This window comes from Rhinichthys klamathensis, unplaced genomic scaffold (assembly GCF_029890125.1).
Source record: "Rhinichthys klamathensis goyatoka isolate OS25496 unplaced genomic scaffold, OSU_Roscu_1.1 h1tg000094l_1, whole genome shotgun sequence".
Taxonomy (NCBI): domain Eukaryota; kingdom Metazoa; phylum Chordata; class Actinopteri; order Cypriniformes; family Leuciscidae; genus Rhinichthys; species Rhinichthys klamathensis.
The window spans coordinates 2,153,042-2,174,157 of record NW_026606633.1 but is presented as its reverse complement, the minus strand read 5'-3'; the positions used below and the strand labels follow the sequence as shown (position 1 = coordinate 2,174,157).

The 21,116-nt window shown below is 39.3% G+C and overlaps 2 protein-coding genes across 2 annotated transcripts; one reads left to right on the top strand and one right to left on the bottom strand.

The window, feature by feature from the left end:
• Positions 1-573: 573 nt before the first annotated feature.
• gls2a (glutaminase 2a (liver, mitochondrial)) lies at positions 574-16,227 on the top strand. The gene is made up of 18 exons (XM_056252403.1): positions 574-946; positions 1,089-1,176; positions 6,013-6,134; positions 6,626-6,755; positions 6,852-6,931; positions 7,820-7,983; positions 8,419-8,477; positions 11,782-11,814; positions 11,909-11,967; positions 12,091-12,157; positions 12,251-12,301; positions 12,423-12,599; positions 12,854-12,985; positions 13,068-13,160; positions 13,258-13,319; positions 13,404-13,480; positions 14,651-14,714; positions 15,586-16,227. The coding sequence occupies exons 1-18, from the start codon at positions 753-755 to the stop codon at positions 15,773-15,775; spliced, it is 1,842 nt and encodes a 613-aa protein (XP_056108378.1). The 5' UTR covers positions 574-752; the 3' UTR covers positions 15,776-16,227.
• An 865-nt stretch (positions 16,228-17,092) lies between these two features.
• Positions 17,093-19,325, bottom strand: spryd4 (SPRY domain containing 4). The gene is made up of 2 exons (XM_056252256.1): positions 19,118-19,325; positions 17,093-17,856 (listed from the first exon to the last, which is right to left on the bottom strand). The coding sequence occupies exons 1-2, from the start codon at positions 19,242-19,244 to the stop codon at positions 17,315-17,317; spliced, it is 669 nt and encodes a 222-aa protein (XP_056108231.1). The 5' UTR covers positions 19,245-19,325; the 3' UTR covers positions 17,093-17,314.
• Positions 19,326-21,116: the final 1,791 nt, after the last annotated feature.

Genomic DNA, 21,116 nt, shown 5'->3' with positions numbered 1-21,116 from the left:
TGTGTGTGTGTGTGTGTGTGTGTGTGTGTCTGTGTGTGTGTGTGTGTGTGTGTGTGTGTGCGTGTGTGTGTGTGTGTGTGTGTGTGTGTGTGTGTGTGTGTGTGTGTGTGTGTGTGTTTGTGTTTATTGTAAATATCGATGTAATATCAACCCCTAATACATTTATTTCTACAATTTTAATAACTGAATGGTAACTGAATGTGAATCAATCAGTTATTAATTCAAAATGTTTTGCCACTGGTCACAATGTTTACATGTATTGTGATCATGTGATTTATGTGAATAAGACCTTAATAGGCCCTTTATAGCTACCTCTTTATAGACCCTTCAAGCTCAAAAGTAAACTTTGGTCTCAAATATTATCGGTGGGATTCAATGGGTTAATATTTATTTCTGATTTTGTGCCTTCCGATTAAGTGGCAAAATGTCCATGCTCAGTAAGTCTGACCTTCTTTGTACAGTTCTACTATTGAGCCATCTACATGTGTTCTGGCATCCACCAATGATCTATCTCTTTTTTTGCCCCACCGCCACAGCCGCCAGGAGGCGTGTCCTCACCTGCGTATGATCCCTCGGTTGCCGGCCAATTTTGTCAACAGAAGTCACTACCTTACCTCGTGGGACGACCAGGCACTTGGAATCCAATAGAAAGCACGGGATACATAAGCATACGAGACACGCGTAGTGTATTCAGACTATTTTACAGCTGTTATAGGTCGTTGGGTTAGAAGTAAAACATTTCTGGATAGATTATGCATGGTGTTAAAACTCTACTGGCGTCTAGAGCTGGTGTTTTGCTCATAAGGAATGGTGGAAAATGGGAGAGAGTTGCGGGAAGTTTGGAAAGAAGACACTCACCTGCTCGGCTGTTGCACATGAGCCCATCACCGGGCCAGCATCCGCGCCATCAGCACGTGATCCTAGAGACGGACGCCGGCACGTACAGGTAAATCCTCGGAGAGGCGTTGAGAAAATATAAAGTCCTTTTAAGAATTGATTTCGGAAGGGTGACTATCTGTATGAAAAATTGTATTATGCATTGTATTTTGGTAAAATATGTTTTCTAATTTGTCTTGTGTTTTGAGCAGTAAGAAGGGGGTTGCTGGGTTGGAGGACATGTTGTTCTACACAATCACCCAGGGAAAAGAGAAACTCTCAGTGGCACGTTTCCTGACAGTGAGTTGCTCTAGAGTCACGGTGCTGATGACATTATGCGTGTGTGTGTGACTTAGTCAGCTTACTGCTGTGGCTATCTGTCAAACCAATGGGAATAAAATGCATGCTATAAACATCATGTATACTCATGCTCTCTATTTTATTTAGTATAATTAAAAAAAGTTTTATTCTTACACAGGTTATAATCATAAATCTTTGGTATTATATAATAGTAGTACTATATATAGACGTCGTGTTTGTGCCAGGTGTCTGGGCTACATTAAAGCCCCTAATAAATATATCTATTCCCAAACACATGTGGATCCATATTTGGATGTTTGAGTTTATACTACAGGGAGGAATACATCAAATTATGGACTGTTTTAACCAAGGTAACACATTCAATTTCCAGGCATAGTGCTGCACCTTCTTGTGTGTGTGTGTGTTTGTGCTTCAGTGCACATGCCACCCAGAAATAGATAGCTATTAAAGTGTCTGCTATAATTTATATGCATGGGGTTGTTTTGTCTATATATGATGCTGGTCATCTCCACCAGCTGCAGTTTAACAACTCAGATCCCATAGACCATTGACTGTCTGAAGATAACATGTTCCTACCAAATGACTGATGGTGAACTCTTTCATTTGACTTGTAAACACTGTTGCACAGTACCATAGGACCTTAATATTTTAGTCTTTGATTTAATCTATTTACTGTATTAATGTATGTTCCTGTGCTTATTGTAAATCCATGTTCCAAAAAACTTGCCTTCGTAATTTTTTTTATCAAAATGTAAGATCTTGCTACGGTTTTGAAAGACTTTCTTTTTCTGACACCTGTCATATAGCCTAGAGACCACTTTTTACGATCCATTACATTCTTAATGGATCAAATCAAGCCCCACTTTCTTCTCATAATTTCCTGTTTCACTCCCAAATACACTACCGATCAAAAGTTTAGGCTCAGTAAGAATTTTGGTTGCACTTTATTTTACAGTACGTGCACTTACATGTACTTACAGTTTACTTAGCTAAGAAAGTACTGGGTAATATAAGGCAACTACATGGGCTAAGGTTAGGTTTAGGGGTAGGTTCAGGGGTAGTTCCTAGTTATTACTTTTGGAACGGTGTCGTGTAAGTGCCCCCTAGTTACAGTTTTTCTCAAATGCTAAAACACAAAAGCCAATCCTCTAAACCAAATGACCAGTTGTCTAAACACATTTACTAAATCTAGCCATCATTTTCCAATATCATAAACACATTTCACATGAAGACACAATTCACAAAACACAATCCTCCGTTCTCATAAATCTTAACACATTTTTCCTTGCTAAAACACAAGTTGCAAAAGAACTCTGCTCATATTCTCAAATGAAAGCTCATGTGATGCAAAATGCTTGCCACAGTCAGCAATATTTGAACACAATGAACACACCTGGCATCATTCATTACACACAACGACTCAAAATTGAAGACACTTGTTGCTAATGCTGTGACCACATATAAAAGCAAGTTCAGAGTGCACAGTTTGCTGAAGAATCCAAACAAACACAATGGATGAAGGCAGAGTCAGGGGAAGAGGAATTCGAGTCAGAGGAGGGAGAAGAGCTGGCCATGGAAGAAGAGGAGCAGGCCAACGAGGAAGAGGAGGAGGCCAACAAGGGAGAGGAGGAGGCCAACAAGGGAGAGGAGAAGGCCAACAAGGAGAGGAGGAGGCCAACGAGGGAGAGGAGGAGGCCAACAAGGGAGAGGAGAAGGCCAACGAGGAAGAGGAGGAGGCCAACAAGGGAGAGGAGGAGGCCAACAAGGGAGAGGAGGAGGCCAACAAGGAGAGGAGGAGGCCAACAAGGGAGAGGAGAAGGCCAACAAGGGAGAGGAGGAGGCCAACAAGGAGAGGAGGAGGCCAACAAGGGAGAGGAGGAGGCCAACGAGGGAGAGGAGGAGGCCAACAAGGGAGAGGAGAAGGCCAACAAGGAGAGGAGGAGGCCAACAAGGGAGAGGAGAAGGCCAACAAGGGAGAGGAGAAGGCCAACAAGGGAGAGGAGGAGGGAGAGGAGGAGGCCAACAAGGGAGAGGAGGAGGCCAACAAGGGAGAGGAGGAGGCCAACAAGGGAGAGGAGAAGGCCAACAAGGAGAGGAGGAGGCCAACAAGGGAGAGGAGAAGGCCAACAAGGGAGAGGAGGAGGCCAACAAGGGAGAGGAGAAGGCCAACAAGGGAGAGGAGAAGGCCAACAAGGGAGAGGAGGAGGCCAACAAGGGAGAGGAGAAGGCCAACAAGGAGAGGAGGAGGCCAACAAGGGAGAGGAGAAGGCCAACAAGGGAGAGGAGGAGGCCAACAAGGGAGAGGAGAAGGCCAACAAGGGAGAGGAGGAGGCCAACAAGGGAGAGGAGGAGGCCAACAAGGGAGAGGAGAAGGTCCAGGAGGGAGAGGAGAAGGTCCAGGAGGGAGAGCAAGACAACCTCGCACCATCATTACGGACGAGATGCGAGCAACAGTCATTGACCATGTCATTGTCCATGGCATGACAATGGCTGAAGCAGGACTAAGAGACTGAGGACTGGTTCGTAAGAACAACCTCATCAGACTCCGGGAGATCAGAGACAAAGTCATTGCCGATAATGTCAACTTTGAGAGCATTGATGATGTCAGCTTGGCCACAATAGACCGAGTTCTCCGGCGCCAAAAGATGCGGATGAAACAGGTCTATAGGGTTCCCTTTGAGCGCAACTCTTCGCGACACAAAGACCTACGTTACGAGTATGTGCAAGTAAGTATACATCCATGTTCACAGTACAGTTAGTGGACATACTGTGTTGTTCAGTGGCCTACATTACTTCTGGACAATACTGTGCTACCTGATTGACTGTTGTTCTGAACACCTGTGCACTTTCACATAGGATATTACAGTTGGACACGATGGCCAGACCTCATGAGTACCTCTTCCTGGATGAGGCTGGCTTCAACCTGCAGAAACGAAGGCAAAGAGGCCGTAGCATCATTGGCCAAAGAGCCATCACTGAGGTTCCTGGCCTAGGTGTAATATTACTCTTTGTGCGGCCATGGGTTTGGAGGGGCTTGTCCACCGGCATGCTGTCCTTGGGTCTTACAACACCCAACGTCTCCTCACCTTCCTAGAGGAGCTAAAAGACATCCTCCTGGACCGCCAACAACACCATCCTGGGCCCGCACATCACATTTATGTGATCATTTGGGACAATGTACGCTTCCACAGAACAAACCAAATCAAAGAGTGGTTCACCACCAACAGTAACCACTTTTTAAACGTCTGTCTGCCACCCTACTCCCCTTTCCTGAACCCTATAGAGGAGTTCTTCTCATCGTGGAGATGGAAGGTTTATGACAGACAACCATACACTAGAGAGAACCTCCTAAGGGCAATGGAGCTGGCCTGTGTTGACATCCCAGTGGAGGCCTTCCAAGGACGGATTCGCCATTCCAGGGCGTTTTTCCCCCGGTGCCTGGCAAGAGACAATATAGCCTGCGATGTGGATGAGGTGATGTGGCCCGATGCAGCTCAGCGACATGATGCCGCACAGTGATTGTGGTGTGTGTGGTGTGAATAAAGTCAATAAAAAAACTTCACACCCTGATCATGTTTTCAAGAGTACTGTTGTGTGCAATAGATTCTGTTTTTGCACTGAGTTGTGTTACAGTAGTGTACATGCAGACTTTACTATAGATTTATACTCTTCATATGAAACTCACAAATCTAAATGCCTAATTTCTGCAGAGATCTAAGAAGATCCATTACTGTAAAGTTTCTAAAAAATATGCATTGGCAGTTATGAAACAAAGAACCTTCTCACAAATTGAGCATTGTGTTTTCAATTGTTTTGCTGTAGTGTGTAATGATGTGTATAGTTTTTACATTTTTGAAAGCATCGAGCTGCTCTTTTGGTGTGAAAGTTTGAGTTTTGAAGTGAGAAGGTGTGGTTGTGTTTATGTAGCTTTAGAAAAGGGTGTTGTGTTTAGACATTGGGGAACATGGAGGAAACGTTTGTGAAATGTGTTTTAGCATTTGAGAAAAACTGTAATAACTAATGATCTTTGTAACGGAAGTGAATCAATCAAAACTAACTTTAGCTGGACAATAACTTTATTCTAGAGCTGCTGTAAAGCCAAAACAATCCGTGTTACTTTAATTTCCTATTATCACTGTAAAGCTGCTTTGAAACAGTCTATATTGTTAAAAGCACTACATAAATGAAGGGGACTTGACTTGACTTGAGATAGTATGAACATGGGAAACAGGACTGTAAAATAAAGTGCTGCCAGAATTGTTAATGTTTTTGATAGTAGTCTCTTATGTTATGAAATATTATTACTATATAAAATAACTGTTTTCTATTTTAATATGCATTAAAATTTAGTTTATTCCTTTGAGGGCGAAGCTGAATTTTTCGCAGCCATTACTCCAGTCTTCATCATTCTAATATGCTGATTTGCTGCTCAAGTTTCTCATTATTATCAATGTTGAAAAAAGTTGTGCTGTTGTTACAGTTTTTTGGAAACCTGATATATTTTCTTTAATTCTTCAGTGAATGGAACGTTTAAAGAACAGAATTTATTTTAAATAAAATCTTTGTAACATTATACATGTCTTTTCTGTCACTTTTGATCAGTTCTAAATAACAGTAGTGTAAATCAACTGGGTTGTGAACGCTGTTTCAAGTTGACATTAAATGTCTCTATATAACTTATCTTATGCTCCTGAACTGGTACTGTAGGTCATCACATAAATTTGTGCTAAAATTTTCAAGCAATAATTTTTCACTGAACTGTGTTTTGACAATGAATTATTCCAGTATTAAAATACATGTTCTTGTTTTTTTTAGGCACTCAAAAGCACAGGCTTGATGACCTCTGACCCCCGTTTGAGAGACTGCATGCGACAGATCCATCAAGCTGTCCAAGAGTCTGTTGGAATGACAATGATGGACCAGGAACTGTTCAGAAAGTAAGTAGGAAATTGACTCAGCAGTGCAAAGAGTGAGAGCATATGTGTTTTTAGCGATTTATCACCACTAATAGTCTACCGCCTACAGCTGTTGTGACTCATGTCCCTTGGGTAAATGATAGCTCAATGTTCTTGGAAGGCTGGGAATATAAGCAGTCGATTCATCATGCCCACATGAACACATATCTTCACATACAAATGCCTCACCTGACTTTCTGCTCCCCAACAGAGATAAATACAACACTCCACCTGTTGTTTTTGTATGTATTGTGTGTATATGCTTCCCGCTGGAGCGTGTGTGGAGCTAAGCTATGTTAAGCAGTGATAACGTGTTTGTTAGTCCTCTGTGGCACAGCTTATGTTTCTTTTGAACCGATTCCGTCAGTGTTAATAAACATGGATCAAATATAATTTTCAGCCATGTAAAACTCTCTTAGCACATTACTGATAACAGTTGTGTCACATTGGCATATGTGTGTTTCTGTTTCTAGATGTGTTGGCAGTAACATAGTCCTCCTGACTCAAGCCTTCCAAAGGAAGTTCATCATTCCAGACTTTGAGGCCTTTACCTCCCTCATAAACCATTTGTATTATAACGTACAGGCTCAGCAAGGAGGGAAAGTAAGACATTGATTTTCCTTATCGCTGTTTTTGAATCACCTTGTCTTTTAAAAACACATTTATTTACTTCTAATCTCTATGTGCGTGTTTTCTCAGGTAGCAAACTACATCCCTCAGTTGGCTAAGTTCAGTCCACATCTCTGGGGAGTTTCTCTGTGCACAGTGGATGGTCAGAGGTAAAATATACTATCTTCAAACTTTCTTTAGTCACATCTGTTTGATGAAAGTAACTTTTTGCAGCATCTGTTCGAAAAATGTACAATTGACCACATTTTCTGACCAGAAATACACTACGTTCAAAGTTTGGGGTGCTAAGGGGGTGGGGAGGATTTTTTTTAAAAAATTGCTTTTATTGCTTTTGAATTTTCTATTCATCAAAAAGTCCTAAAATAAAATTAATTAAATGAAAATATTGTCAACATTGATAATAAGAAAGGTTTCTTGAGCACCAAATCTGCATATTAGAATGATTTCTGTCGACTGGAGTAATGGCTGCTGGAAATTCAGCTGGAATAAATTACATTTTTAAATATATTAAAATAGAGCCGTTATTTTAACTTGTAGTAATATTTAACAATATTACTGTTTTTACTGTGTTTTACATTTTTTTAAATACATGCAGCCTTGCCCTTGGTGAGCATGAGACTAACATTCTTTCAAAATCAACCATTACCTTTTGAATGGTAGGCCTATTGTATTTCAAAATAAGTGTACAATAATTTTCTTATTATAAATATTTGCAATTATTTTAATGTTTTGTTTCTGTCTCAACAACAATATAATTTTGACTTATTTTGTCAACGGTTTTGATCTTTGAATCATTGACATCACTTCTCACTATCAAACTCATCATATTATCATTCTTGCAGTTCGATTGAATGTGTTATGGTGACCAAGAACTTTATTAATCTCATAATAAAGTGCTTGGCCACCTGGAAAATCCAAATTTCACTCACATCACATGCTTTCTGGTTAATTCTGGATCTTGAATAATAGCAATTCTGTCTTTTTTTCTTTTCCCTCTCTCACTGAATCTTTCATTTGATCTCTTCCTCTTTACATAGGCATGCTGTAGGGGACACGAAAATGCCATTTTGTCTGCAGTCATGTGTGAAGCCTCTGGAGTACGCGCTGGCCGTGCATGAGGCTGGCACTGAGCATGTGCACAAATATGTGGGGAAAGAACCTAGTGGCCTCAAGTTCAACAAACTCTTTTTAGATGAAGAGGGTGAGAAACCATCACAATCTGTCTTATTTCTCTTTTTGTTGGTTTCACTCAAAGATATGGCCACACAAAGTGGTCTCAAACAGTATTTGGACATTTAAAGTGAAACATTGTCAGTATACTTGTATTTTATTAATCTTTCTTTTATTTTCACTGGAAGAAACTCCAGAGGTTCAAAATCAATGGCATGACTCTAAATTAGTGATTTCACAGGCTCATTGTGTTCTATTGCAACATGAAGTCTGGGAACAAGAGGAAGCTGTAAAACAGTTATCAGACGTCCTTTCAGTATAAACATTATCAATGGATTTCCTCACCTCTGAGGAACATTGCATCTGCAATCTTTACTGGAGCTTTACTGAATCCTTCCCAGTCAACATGATGCTCCTTTGACATTAAGATTTGATCATTTGTAAACTTTTTTTGGGGGTTTCCCAGATAAACCTCATAATCCCATGGTGAATGCAGGAGCCATTGTAATCAGCTCTCTCATAAAGGTAAGAGGCTATTTTTGTACATTTTAGTGCACTGTTGATATATATTCATCATAATAATACCACAGGTACAAACTCAAAATGAAATTCCAACAGCCATAACACATTCATTTGTTCGTTTATTTAATTTTTTGTCCCAGCCTTTACAGGGGCGCCCTTTAACCCTAAACTTGAAGAGTTACTTTAAATTAAGCAGCATTGCTGTGGTGCGTGTTATTGATATCGGAAATGATTACTGTGACAGGCAAAGTGCTTTTATTGGGACAAAATTATGTTTCTGTCCTTTCCTTTTGACCTGGTTTTAAACAGCTGACAAGGTGTGTGTTTGTGTGTATGGTGGTAGTGGGTGGTCCAATGAGGAATCACATAATAAGTGCTGCTAGTGGTCAGGAGGTGTGTCTAAACAGCCAATCAGAAGATGTGCTTAGAAATACGCCTTTCAGTGTGTTTAAAGGGGCTGCTATGAAAGAGTAAAAGGTTTTAGTGGTTTAACTGATATAAAAAAAAACTAACTGCATGAATAATTAAGGGACTCCTTACTTGTAGTATAAGTTTCTAATTTGACCTATGCTCTTAAATATGTTACACAACCTCTTGAAGCACAGACACACAGGAGTATTTTTTAAGATGAAGACATCTAACAGCTGTGATCGCATTACACTGACCTTCTGGACTCCCTCGTGGAACTGGTCACCTTCACGTCACACCTTAGGACATATGAAACTAAATATGTGTACCACTTCCTGTTAGGGACTAGCGGTTCATATTCAGTCATTTGGCTTTATATTCTGTCATATCATTTCATGTTCACTGCCCCATGTGCAATGAAAAACATGACAGATCATGACTAAATTTGCACACACACACAAAAAAAATTAAATAAGATGTATTCTCATTAAAGATGCTATTTATGGTTTAATATGGTTTTACATGCATAACATATTATATATATATATATACACTCACCGGCCACTTTATTAGGTACCCCATGCTAGTAACGGGTTGGACCCCCTTTTGCCTTCAGAACTGCCTCAATTCTTCGTGGCATAGATTCAACAAGGTGCTGGAAGCATTCCTCAGGGAGTTTGGTCCATATTGACATGATGGCATCACACAGTTGCCGCAGATTTGTCGGCTGCACATCCATGATACGAATCTCCCGTTCCACCACATCCCAAAGATGCTCTATTGGGTTGAGATCTGGTGACTGTGGAGGCCATTTTAGTACAGTGAACTCATTGTCATGTTCAAGAAACCAATTTGAAATGATTCAAGCTTTGTGACATGGTGGAAGTAGCCATCAGAGGATGGGTACATGGTGGCCATAAAGGGATGGACATGGTCAGAAACAATGCTCAGGTAGGCCGTGGCATTTAAACGATGCCCAATTGGCACTAAGGGGCCTAAAGTGTGCCAGGAAAACATCCCCCACACCATTACACCACCACCACCAGCCTGCACAGTGGTAACAAGGCATGATGGTTCCATGTTCTCATTCTGTTTACGCCAAATTCTGACTCTAACATCTGAATGTCTCAACAGAAATCGAGACTCATCAGACCAGGCAACATTTTTCCAGTCTTCAACTGTTCAATTTTGGTGAGCTCTTGCAAATTGTAGCCTCTTTTTCCTATTTGTAGTGGAGATGAGTGGTACCCGGTGGAGTCTTCTGCTGTTGTAGCCCATCCGCCTCAAGGTTGTGCGTGTTGTGGCTTCACAAATGCTTTGCTGCATACCTCGGTTGTAACGAGTGGTTATTTCAGTCACTGTTGCCCTTCTATCAGCTCGAACCAGTCTGGCCATTCTCCTCTGACCTCTGGCATCAACAAGGCATTTCCGCCCACAGAACTGCCGCTCACTGGATGTTTTTTCTTTTTCGGACCATTCTCTGTAAACCCTAGAGATGGTTGTGCGTGAAAATCCCAGTAGATTAGCAGTTTCTGAAATACTCAGACCAGCCCTTCTGGCACCAACAATCATGCCACGTTCAAAGTCACTCAAATCAACTTTCTTCCCCATACTGATGCTCGGTTTGAACTGCAGGAGATTGTCTTGACCATGTCTACATGCCTAAATGCACTGAGTTGCCGCCATGTGATTGGCTGCTTAGAAATTAAGTGTTAAAGAGCAGTTGGACAGGTGTACCTAATAAAGTGGCCGGTGAGTGTATATATATATATATATAAATGTTTATGGATTTTTCTAGGATGAGACAATTATGATCTCATATCATAACACATTTTCTTTGCTGCACGTCTGTGCACACTGCCACCAAGTGTCTAAATACAGCACTGTATTACTGTTTGCAGAGGGATCTTTGGATCAATCCCAAAACAAACTGTCCCTGGAACCACTGTTAGCTATTTTTTTTGCTGCCGAACAGAAACTAATATTATTTATACAATTGATTTTTAGCCCATTTGACTAAATGTGAAGAATTAGTGGACAGTGTGAATGTTGAATGTGTTGTGTCACATCTGACTCTTTCCTTTTGGATATTTCTGACTGTGTCTGTGTGTTGTGTCTTGAAGACAAGTAGCATAGCTATGGGTTAGCCCTCAGAAATTTCTAATGGCTTTTTGAAATGTATTTATGAGTAAAATAAGCGGTTATATATAGACTAAACATATCACAAGGATGTAAGTTTATTGCTTGATGAATCACAAAACTTGTGCAGTCCTTTAGAGGCAACTTGTTAGCAACTTACATTTTAAAGCACACAATAGTTTAAAAATTCACATTCGAGGCATAACTATGTAATTTATATTGTTGAACAATATTTGAAAGTCCTATCAAGTAATATTATTTATAAATAAAATTAGTGAATTAGCCTTTTGTGCAAATTAGCCTTCCAGGTTAGCCTTCTATTACTGCTTTTAGTATGAGTTTTATTGGCTTGACTACACTTGTGAAAAAAAGTGCGCTTAATTCTATTAAATGTGCACTTGTAGTATACTTCAAATCTTAGTATACTTTTAAAAAACTGCATTTGCAGATATAATAATATTAATAAAATAAAAGGCCACTTAAGTGTGAGAGTGCACTTTAATGACTGTTTATTAACACATTTAAGGAAACTTTAAATAGTACATTTTAAATCACTATTAAATCAAAATTAAAACTTTGTCATCATTTACTCGCCCTCAAGTTGTTCCAAACATGTATAAGTTTCTTTCTTCTGTTGAACACAAAATAATATATTTTAAAGAATGTTGGTAACCAGAGAGTTGACAGTAGCCTTTTCTTTTCCTACCATGATCTTACTTATTTTCTTAATTTACTTTCTCTTTTTTTGTCTCTATTACAGCCTGGTTCCAACAAGGCAGAGAAGTTTGACTTTGTGAGTACACTGCAACATCTCAACCATCTGAAATATCCCAGGTTTTTCATTTTATCTCACTTGTTATAAAAATTGATTTCTGTTTGTCGGTCAGATGATGGATTATCTGAAGAAAATGACTGGCAGAGAATATGTTGGGTTCAGTAATGCCACGTGAGTTTTTAATATAACTCTTTTATTAGTATCAAATCACACTCTCCTAGAGGTGAACCTACAGTTGTTATGTAATTTGTACTAGTTTATTTGTGAATGATAACATTTTCTTGCTTTTTATAGTTTCCAGTCAGAGAAAGAGACAGGTTACAGGAACTATGCGATTGGCTATTATCTCAAAGAAAAAAAAGTGAGTGTTTTTTTTGGTTATTGTCTTTTTTATAAGCCTAATGATGGGATTTGTCAGCCTTTCTCATCTGCTGCTCTGCTCTTTTTCCTGTAGTGTTTTCCCAGTGGAGTTGACATGATGGCAGCCCTTGACTTCTACTTTCAGGTAAATGAACTGTCATTCTGACACATACCAATTGTGTTTAAAAGTAGAACTTGCTATTATTGCTCATACTAAACACAAAATGTTTCTCTTTTATGTTTTTATGTCTTTCTTTCATTTCCAGCTGTGCTCTATTGAGGTGACATGTGAGTCCGGCAGCGTCATGGCAGCCACATTAGCTAATGGAGGGATCTGTCCAATCACAGGCGAGCGTGTGCTCAGTGCCGAAGCCGTCCGAAACACTCTCAGTCTCATGCACTCCTGCGGCATGTACGACTTCTCTGGCCAGTTTGCCTTTCACGTGAGTCACACACTCACAGCCAAATGATTGCTTGCAGAATTCCTCAGTGTGATAAAGTACACAGACACAATGGACTTTACAGCTAGATGAAACTATTTCAGTTATTTATTTTAAACCTCAGCTAATTACTCAAATAAAATCACTGTTATTAGATGGGGCCATGCTGCAAAAGACGTGAGACGCATGCGCAATGTGTGTTTACATTGAAAAACAGTGAAATGTGTAAACCGGCCCTATGTGTGTCTCTTCCTCAGGTGGGTTTGCCTGCTAAATCTGGGGTGTCTGGTGCTGTGCTGCTCGTAGTTCCTAATATTATGGGGGTAATGTGCTGGTCTCCGCCTCTTGACCGTGTCGGCAATAGCATCCGAGGCATCCACTTCTGCCAGGTACTTTTTCATGATCTCTGCTTTTGTCTCTCTTTCTATATCTTTATTTTTCTCAGAGACCATTAACTTGTTTCTCTTTTAGGAGCTAGTCTCGCTGTTTAACTTCCATAATTATGACAATCTGAGACACTTTGCAAAGAAGTTAGACCCTCGCAGACAGACAGGCCATGAGAGGGTGAGACCACAGACCAAATTTGCCATTTCATTTACACTGTGCTAACAAAACAAATAGTTAATAGTTGTAAGCACTGATTATATTTAATATATTTCAGAACAAGTCTGTGGTGGATCTGATGTTTGCTGCTTACAGTGGTGATGTTTCAGCTCTCAGGAGGTAAAAATCTCTTTCTTTTTAAAAATATCCCAACATTTTTATGTGAATGGTCATGAGCAACAATGATATATTAATTTGTTTCAGAATTGCTCTCTCTGCAGTCAATATGGAATTGACTGACTATGACATCCGTACCGCCCTACATGTGTCCTCAGCAGAAGGTAACAGGCTGAAAAACGTGTTTTATGTATCTCCACTACCATTAAAAAGTTTAGGGTCAGTAAGAATTTTTGACATTAATACGTTTATTCAGCAAGGATGCATTAAATTGATCACAGGTGAAGTGACTTTAAATAACTGCTGTTCTTATTCATCAATGAATCCTGAAAAATATGTATCACCAACATGACATCATGACTTTGCGTAAACATACACGCCACTTTCAATTCAAGTGGCGTGCTATCTATACGCATTTTGAGCTATCCGCGTGTATGTCCACGCCGAAATCTTTTGCGTGTATGTCTACACCATTAAATGTCCGAGTGATTCCGCGTGTATGTGTACGCCGTTAAATGTCCGAGCGAAACAAAGCAAAATCTATATCTACATCTGTGGAGCGATATTTCTTTTCCTAGGATGGTAGGAGAAGACTCATAAATGGTATTAACCCCAGTGACGGGTAGGTTTAGGGACGGGGTTGGGGTAGGTCATATATTTATATATACATAATACAGTAATATAACGTTAAGTCAAAGGCGTTGATAAACACGCTGAAAAGCGATTATGCGTGTTAATAGCACGCCAAAAATGGAAATACGAATTGGCGTGTCATACATACGCCATTTCATGAGATCAGTCTGGTATCACAAAAATATAAAGCAGCACAACTGTTTTCAACATTGATAATAATAAGAAATAAGCACCAAGTCAACATATTTAAATGATTTATGAAGAATCATAAATGCAGCTTTGTGAGCATAAGAGACGTATTTCATAAAATCAACTTCAGCTTTCGATTGAGTTATTTCTAGTCTAACTAGCAACAAATGCATTAATTTTTTACCGTCCCAATCCAAATCACATTCATATGTGGTTGATATATATAATGAGTGAATGTATGATCTAAAATACAGTAATGCCTCAAATGCTTATTTTGTCTCGTGTGCCTCATGATTTGATGTCATAATGGAGGTAAAAAATAAAATAAATTCTGTCAGTTGTTGTCTTTTGGCATCATTCTGATGCTCAAGTCATTATTTAATTCATTACTACTATCATCACTAACAGCGTGAACAGTGAGTCCTAAAGTTTGAATTGTGAAATCTGAATTGGGTGTAAATGAAAAACTAATTTATGCATTTATTAATAGGTTCCTAAAACTCTGATTTCAGGGCACTTAGATGCGGTCAAGTTTTTAACAGATACCTGCAAAGTCAACCCCAATGCAAAGGACAGGTAAGGCAAAACTCACCTCCTGTAAGGGATCCAAATGAAAAGACACAGAAACATGACAATGACATGAAACGTGACCAAGACAAGACCAAATCGTGACAGATCCCCCCCTCTATGGGTGGCTCCAGACACCCAAACAAAAGAAAAAACGTTCAAGGAGGGTGGTGGAGCGGAGGCGGACCCCCATCCCCCCACCCCCCACCAGCTCAGGAACAGATACCGGCTCCGATGTGTGCGTAGCCCACACATGGCCATAATGGCCAGTGTTGCAGTCACTGAGAGCTCAGGCGGCGTGGCTCTGGCGTGGTGGAAGCCATCTTGGAACGAGACTCTGGCGTGGTGGCCGCCAACTCGACCGAAGACACAGGCACCGCAGACATGGCATGAACAGTCTCTGACTGGGCAGGCATGTCGTGAACAGTCTCTGGCATAGTGGCATATAAAGCATAGTCAATATATTGCTCAAGGGACCAGTTGATCTTTCCCCCAGGTAGCCTTGAGCAAATGGGTTTGTTTAATCCATGGCGAAAAATGTCTTTTAACACATCGTCATTGAAGTCCACCAGATGAGAGAGTTCACAAAAGTCCTGGACATAATCGTCCAGGTGACGATTCCCCTGGCATAAACACAGGAGGGCAACTGCTGAGTTCAGCATAGCTTTGTGTGGCATGAACTTAAAGCAAAACATAAACGTGGACATGGACATAAAGCTTACCAAACAATGGTTTACAGGGAAACAAATGAAAAGACACAGAAACATGACAATGACATGAAACGTGACCAAGACAAGACCAAATCGTGACACCTCCCTTGCACTTTTTGTGGTCTGTTTTTGTTTCATTGATTTAAAATGCATGCCAATCTGTTCTTCAGATGGGGGAACACACCTCTCGAGGACGCTATGCAGTTTGGGCACAACGCAGTGGTCAAGGTACTACAGGAGTACCAGAGCATTTACACACACACACTAATGCCAGAGGATCTCAGCGCTGACACGTTTCCCGATTCCACCATTGACGCAGAGGAACTGAAGAGCATGGAGACGCTGAATGGTTTAGTTTGAGTGAGAACTACCACGGGAAATGCCAAACCGCAGAGCAGGTGTGGGCAGGTGTTACAGAGATTGCTTCAAACCAAAGCTTTGCTGTTTGTAGACCTCGGCTAGCTTCTACTGATGGTTTAAGATAGTCATTACTGTAGTTTCTCAGACCTCCATTCAGTCTACTGTGGGATTATGAAACTACCAGGTACTTCCCGGTAATTTCTGGTACGGCTCCTCAAAGACAGTGTGGTTTATTCTTGGACCAATTTATAAATGCTGAGGCTTCCTAGTTTATCCTTGCAGAATAATTTTTATGTAAAAGCCTTAACTCAAAGGAAGCCTTAGGAACTAGGCCAGGGGCCGGATTCACGAAACATTCTTAGGATTAAAAATCTTTAACTGCTATTTTCTTCCTGGTTTCTGACTTTAAAAATTATGAATATTTTGTATTCCAAAAATACTTGAGAACAATTTTACAAAAAAAAGATAATAGCATTCTTAAGACAAAACTTAATTTATATTCTTAAAAATACTTATAAATAACTTCTTAAAGTTAGGATAAGCTCCAACTTAAATCCCTGAAGATACGGGGTTTAATGAATTTGAGATGTTTCAAATATCTAGCATTTCAACACAACACTAGCTTTAACTTTTCAAAAAATGCACATAGGAACCATCTTTTGAACTTCAAATTTATCTTTAAGATTTTTGTGACTCTGGCCCTGTTACTAAGTACCTTAGTGTAAATTTAGCAGGCTGTCTATCAAGACAACCACGCACATTAAAAAGTAGTTTATTTAAAAAATAACCATACTAGAAATGTCATTACATCATATTGCCTTGAGTTAAGAGCACTCTTCATAATGTGAACTGTGGCCCAGTTTCTGTCTCATTTTAAGTTATTAATAATTTTCGGCTAAACATTTTGAGCAGGTATTTGTATATTTGTACTATTCTTAAGATGTTGGAATTTTGTATGTTTGTTAATAGAAATTTTTTGTAAGGTATTTAATGTAATTTAATGTTGTTTTAATGTAGTGCACAAAAGCTTTAACTGAACCCTCTGTGGACTTTGCACACAAGAAATAAATGGTATTTAAAACTTGGTACATGGACAAACTTTATTGCTGGATACAAAACTGGAAGTTTTGAACAAAAATAAAGTTCAGATAGTTATAGAAGAGCGTTTGTTCCGAATGAAAGTGAAAAGTGTGACATGGACAGAATCAGATGACACGACACAAAGTATAGAATAACACTAGTGAAGGGTGTCTTTATTGAAAAACCTCTCAACACTGTACTAAAGCACAGACGCAAAATTCAAAATGACTAAGGATATCAAGTATTCATATGTGTATGTACGGATGCATCAATTCATCAGCATTATCACAAACAGTAGAGTTTGGGGATATTGTCACCAGCTGAACGGACAAATCTTTATTTAATGGCAGTAAAAAAAACAGCTGTGTTCCCACTGAATGTCTATTCATAAGGCCCCTACTTCCTCTTCTCTATCCATTAAGAGGCATGTAACACCAATGTGTGAATAATGAACAAGAGTCACTGAAGCCCTGGTGGAATCTCCAGTCCAGAGTGTGAGAGTAACTCCCCATCCCAGAGTGCAAAGGCAGGACAGATGGGCGAGCGGAACTGTGTTCTTATCGTGTACACCACTTCAGCTTTCTGGGTGTCCACCAGACTGAACCGTCCCGCCTTGTAGTCTAGCAAGAGCCCGACCCGATCAGGTTTCCCCACCAATGGCACCGGGACCTGCTTACCAGTGGTCATGGCAAACCACTTCCTCTGGACAAATGCGAACACCCAGGAACTAGAATTCGTGCCCACACATTCGTCACGTGATGTCAACACCTCGGCCACTCCCACACGGAATTCGTGGGACCTTTTAACCGTGATCTCCCAGTAGTGCTGTCCAGAATCAATGTGGGTGTCAGCGAGAACCACAGCCCAATCCCGGAACCGGAGAGGGGTATCCTGAACGAGGGAGGGGTCCACACCTAGCATTCGATAGATCACACCTGTGTCCTTCTTAAAAAGGTCCAGGCTGCTGTGGGCTGTCCGCTCATCAAGCTTAAACTGCAAATCTATATAGACATAAATAATCTTTAATATATATATATATATATATATATTTAAATAATAATAATAATAAAAAAAATGTATATATAGATATATATATATAGACAAACATACACACATACAGTGTATAGACTAATATCATAATGCGAGTTAGCCAGTGTTTTGTGCAATAATAAAATACGTTTTAAATTTTGTTTTTATACTGATACCACTGTAATTCCATGGTATTCCTGGAGTACAGTGGAGTGCCTTGTAAATACCATGTTAAATAAATGATAATTATTCAGTATTCAGTTTTTAGCATAAATAACTGCTAAAAACATGTACTACAACAACAACAACAAATAACTGGTCATTGGTCTCTCAGTGGTCCAATGTTCAGATGATCAGACTGGAAGAAACTATCTATGACCAGCAAACCATTTTAGACTGGTGCAAGATGTTTTTTTGATTTTTGTTCCCAATTACCCAGGTATTACACCTCTAAGCTATAGTAGTAATTTTTGTGAGGGTTGCCATTAACAGTGGAAACCTGATATTAGCCAGCAAATGTAATTTCAAAAGAAAAGAAATACAACTAAAATAACAGATAGATTCTGTAATGTGGACTCATGCATTTTCTGTAAAGCTGCTTTGAAATGATGCGTGTTGTGAAAAGCGTTATTCAAATAAATGTGAATTGAATGGAATACATTCTGAAAGTTGTGTGAAGCAGATAACAGATTAATTAATAATCCCTGCCAAAATTAGTAGTAGCAATTACATGTTATTGTGCAGGTATCATGGTAACTGGTAAGCATAGTAAACTGGGAAAGGATAAAAGAAAAACGATGACTCTTTCAAGTACTGATATGAAAGACCATAATGTTCCCGTTGTCAGATTATCGAGATCACGATAATGATGATGATGATGGGGCCGCATCACACTGAAGTAACAGGGACATAATGTCGGACATTTGCACTGTTTTTCACAATGACCCGCGTAAATATCGCATTACTATCACGAACATTTATAATTAGCTCGTGCCAATCTACTGGAATCTCCGCTGAGACACGTGACTATTGTATACGTCACCACAGAATTGTTCTTTTTTCTTTTACAGTTTATGCAACAGAACTGATATCCATGTTGTGTAATGCATCCCACTATTGATAATTAATAAAAAAAGGAAATGTTTCACGTGTAATTATTATAACCAGAAGTATGACCTCTGGATTTGACTGGACTCCACACTGAGGTACGTGGAAAGCATTGCATTTACTCACTGTTGCCTGCACTGGCAGTAATATACCATCTCCGAGCTGTGAGGGTTTTCACACGGCCGTGAACGAGCGCAGTCCCCAAAGATGCAGTCAAACGGCAAAAGAGTACCATGCCCGAGGACATCGCCATGTTGTCCCATTTGTAGTGCGCTTTACCTCTGTTTCTGTCGCAAGGTTGCGCTGTCCAAATGCTTGGGCGCTGCTGCCCCCTACTGTAAAACATGCACACACACACACACACACACACACAGACACACACATGAGGCTACTTGTGAGGACCTCCAGAGACGTAATGGGTTTTATACTGTATAAACAATAACATAAACAGTATATTATATCCCCTTACACCGTGTCCGAACCAGCGATTAAGATTCCAGCGACTGCGAGATGGGTCGAAATCAATCAAAACCTACAGCCAATCAGAACAGCGTGTGGGCGGAGTCTCGCGGCAAGTGCACAGCAATCTTGACGGAAAGATAATAGGCTTCATAATGTTCATAATCAAATTCACAAATATTACACCCATTTAAACATAATTAAAAATACATAGGCTACTGAGTTACTAAAACAATCTTTGTCAAAGAATACACTTGTTTGTTCACAGTTTGATCGTTCTTGTTTCCATTTGTTTAATTTCAAGATTGATGAATTATCCATTGTTGCTTTTACAGCTACAAAGCTGGGAGCACTAAATTATAATCAAAGTAACATTGCATGCTTTTAGCATTAAATAAAGCACATAAACAGTACCTGAGATTATCATTGCCACACTTTGTGTTTGTTGTTCCAGCCGCGACATCGCAGAAATAGAAACCTTTCTGAAGCATTTTTAAATTGTCAAAAAACGCCACTTAGTATGATTTAGGGTGGAGTGATAAAACAAGAGTGGCCTGGCAGTCAAACATACATGAGACAGTAAAAATCATCCATGTAACTTGAACTCTTTATTTATTATTCACTAATAAAAGTATAGGGATTGATTTACAACAGGGTAATTTAATGTAAAATGTGTTGTGATGAATATCTGAACACAATAAATAAAAGAAAATGAGAACATACCATAATTATTCAGCTAGTAATTATTGTTCTGTTTGGCACTAAAATGATTTATATAAAAAACAATCTTATTCAATGTTATGATGGTGTCCATACTCTGTTCACTACCAAATAGCAATATTAATAATACACAATAAAATAAATACACAGAAAACAAAAACACACTTTATACTTTTACTTTTCTCATTTCTTGTTGCCATAAATAATTTACATTTTAAAAAAGGTTAAATATAAGAAACTATCAAACACTACTAATACTGTCTCAGTATTCAAGTGTATATCAAAGGGTTTCAAACTCACCCAGAGACTAATTTACAATTCATACAATAGAAAGGATGTGAACTTTATCATATGTTCATTCAGAGCCCTATATGAGGATGAAGTCATTTGGCATGTTTGTTGTACATGAGAACCGTAATGGACAATCTGATTGTGAATCGCAGAATATGTGCTTTAGTGGAAAAGCATTAGCTTTAGTTGATTTTCCATATGGGAATGGCAAAAAACAGTCAGGCTGAATAGATGCATACAATACAAAACTTGATTTGAGCAGTTTGACATTAGAGCTTCTGAAAAAATCAATGAGAATATATATGTTCTTTTCACACAAACAAGTAATTAATTATCCTAAACCATCAAGCAAAACCTACTACAACTATAAGATTTATTAGTCAGTCATTTCAAAATCTTGATCAGTTCATTAATAATGGCTATGAATAATTCAATATTCACACTTATTGTGGATTGCTGTGTTAGCTTCGAAAACTTCAGAACATCCTGGTACTTGTAGAGGTCTGGTCATGTCAAATCAATATTAAGTATATATTATTAACTGTATACAGCAGTTTTTCCTGGATTTGAGGACTCTGGTCTGCAGTCACGTTTATCCAGAGTTCACAGTGATGTCATTAACGGCCACGACTCCTGTAAGCCCGTATTGCTATCC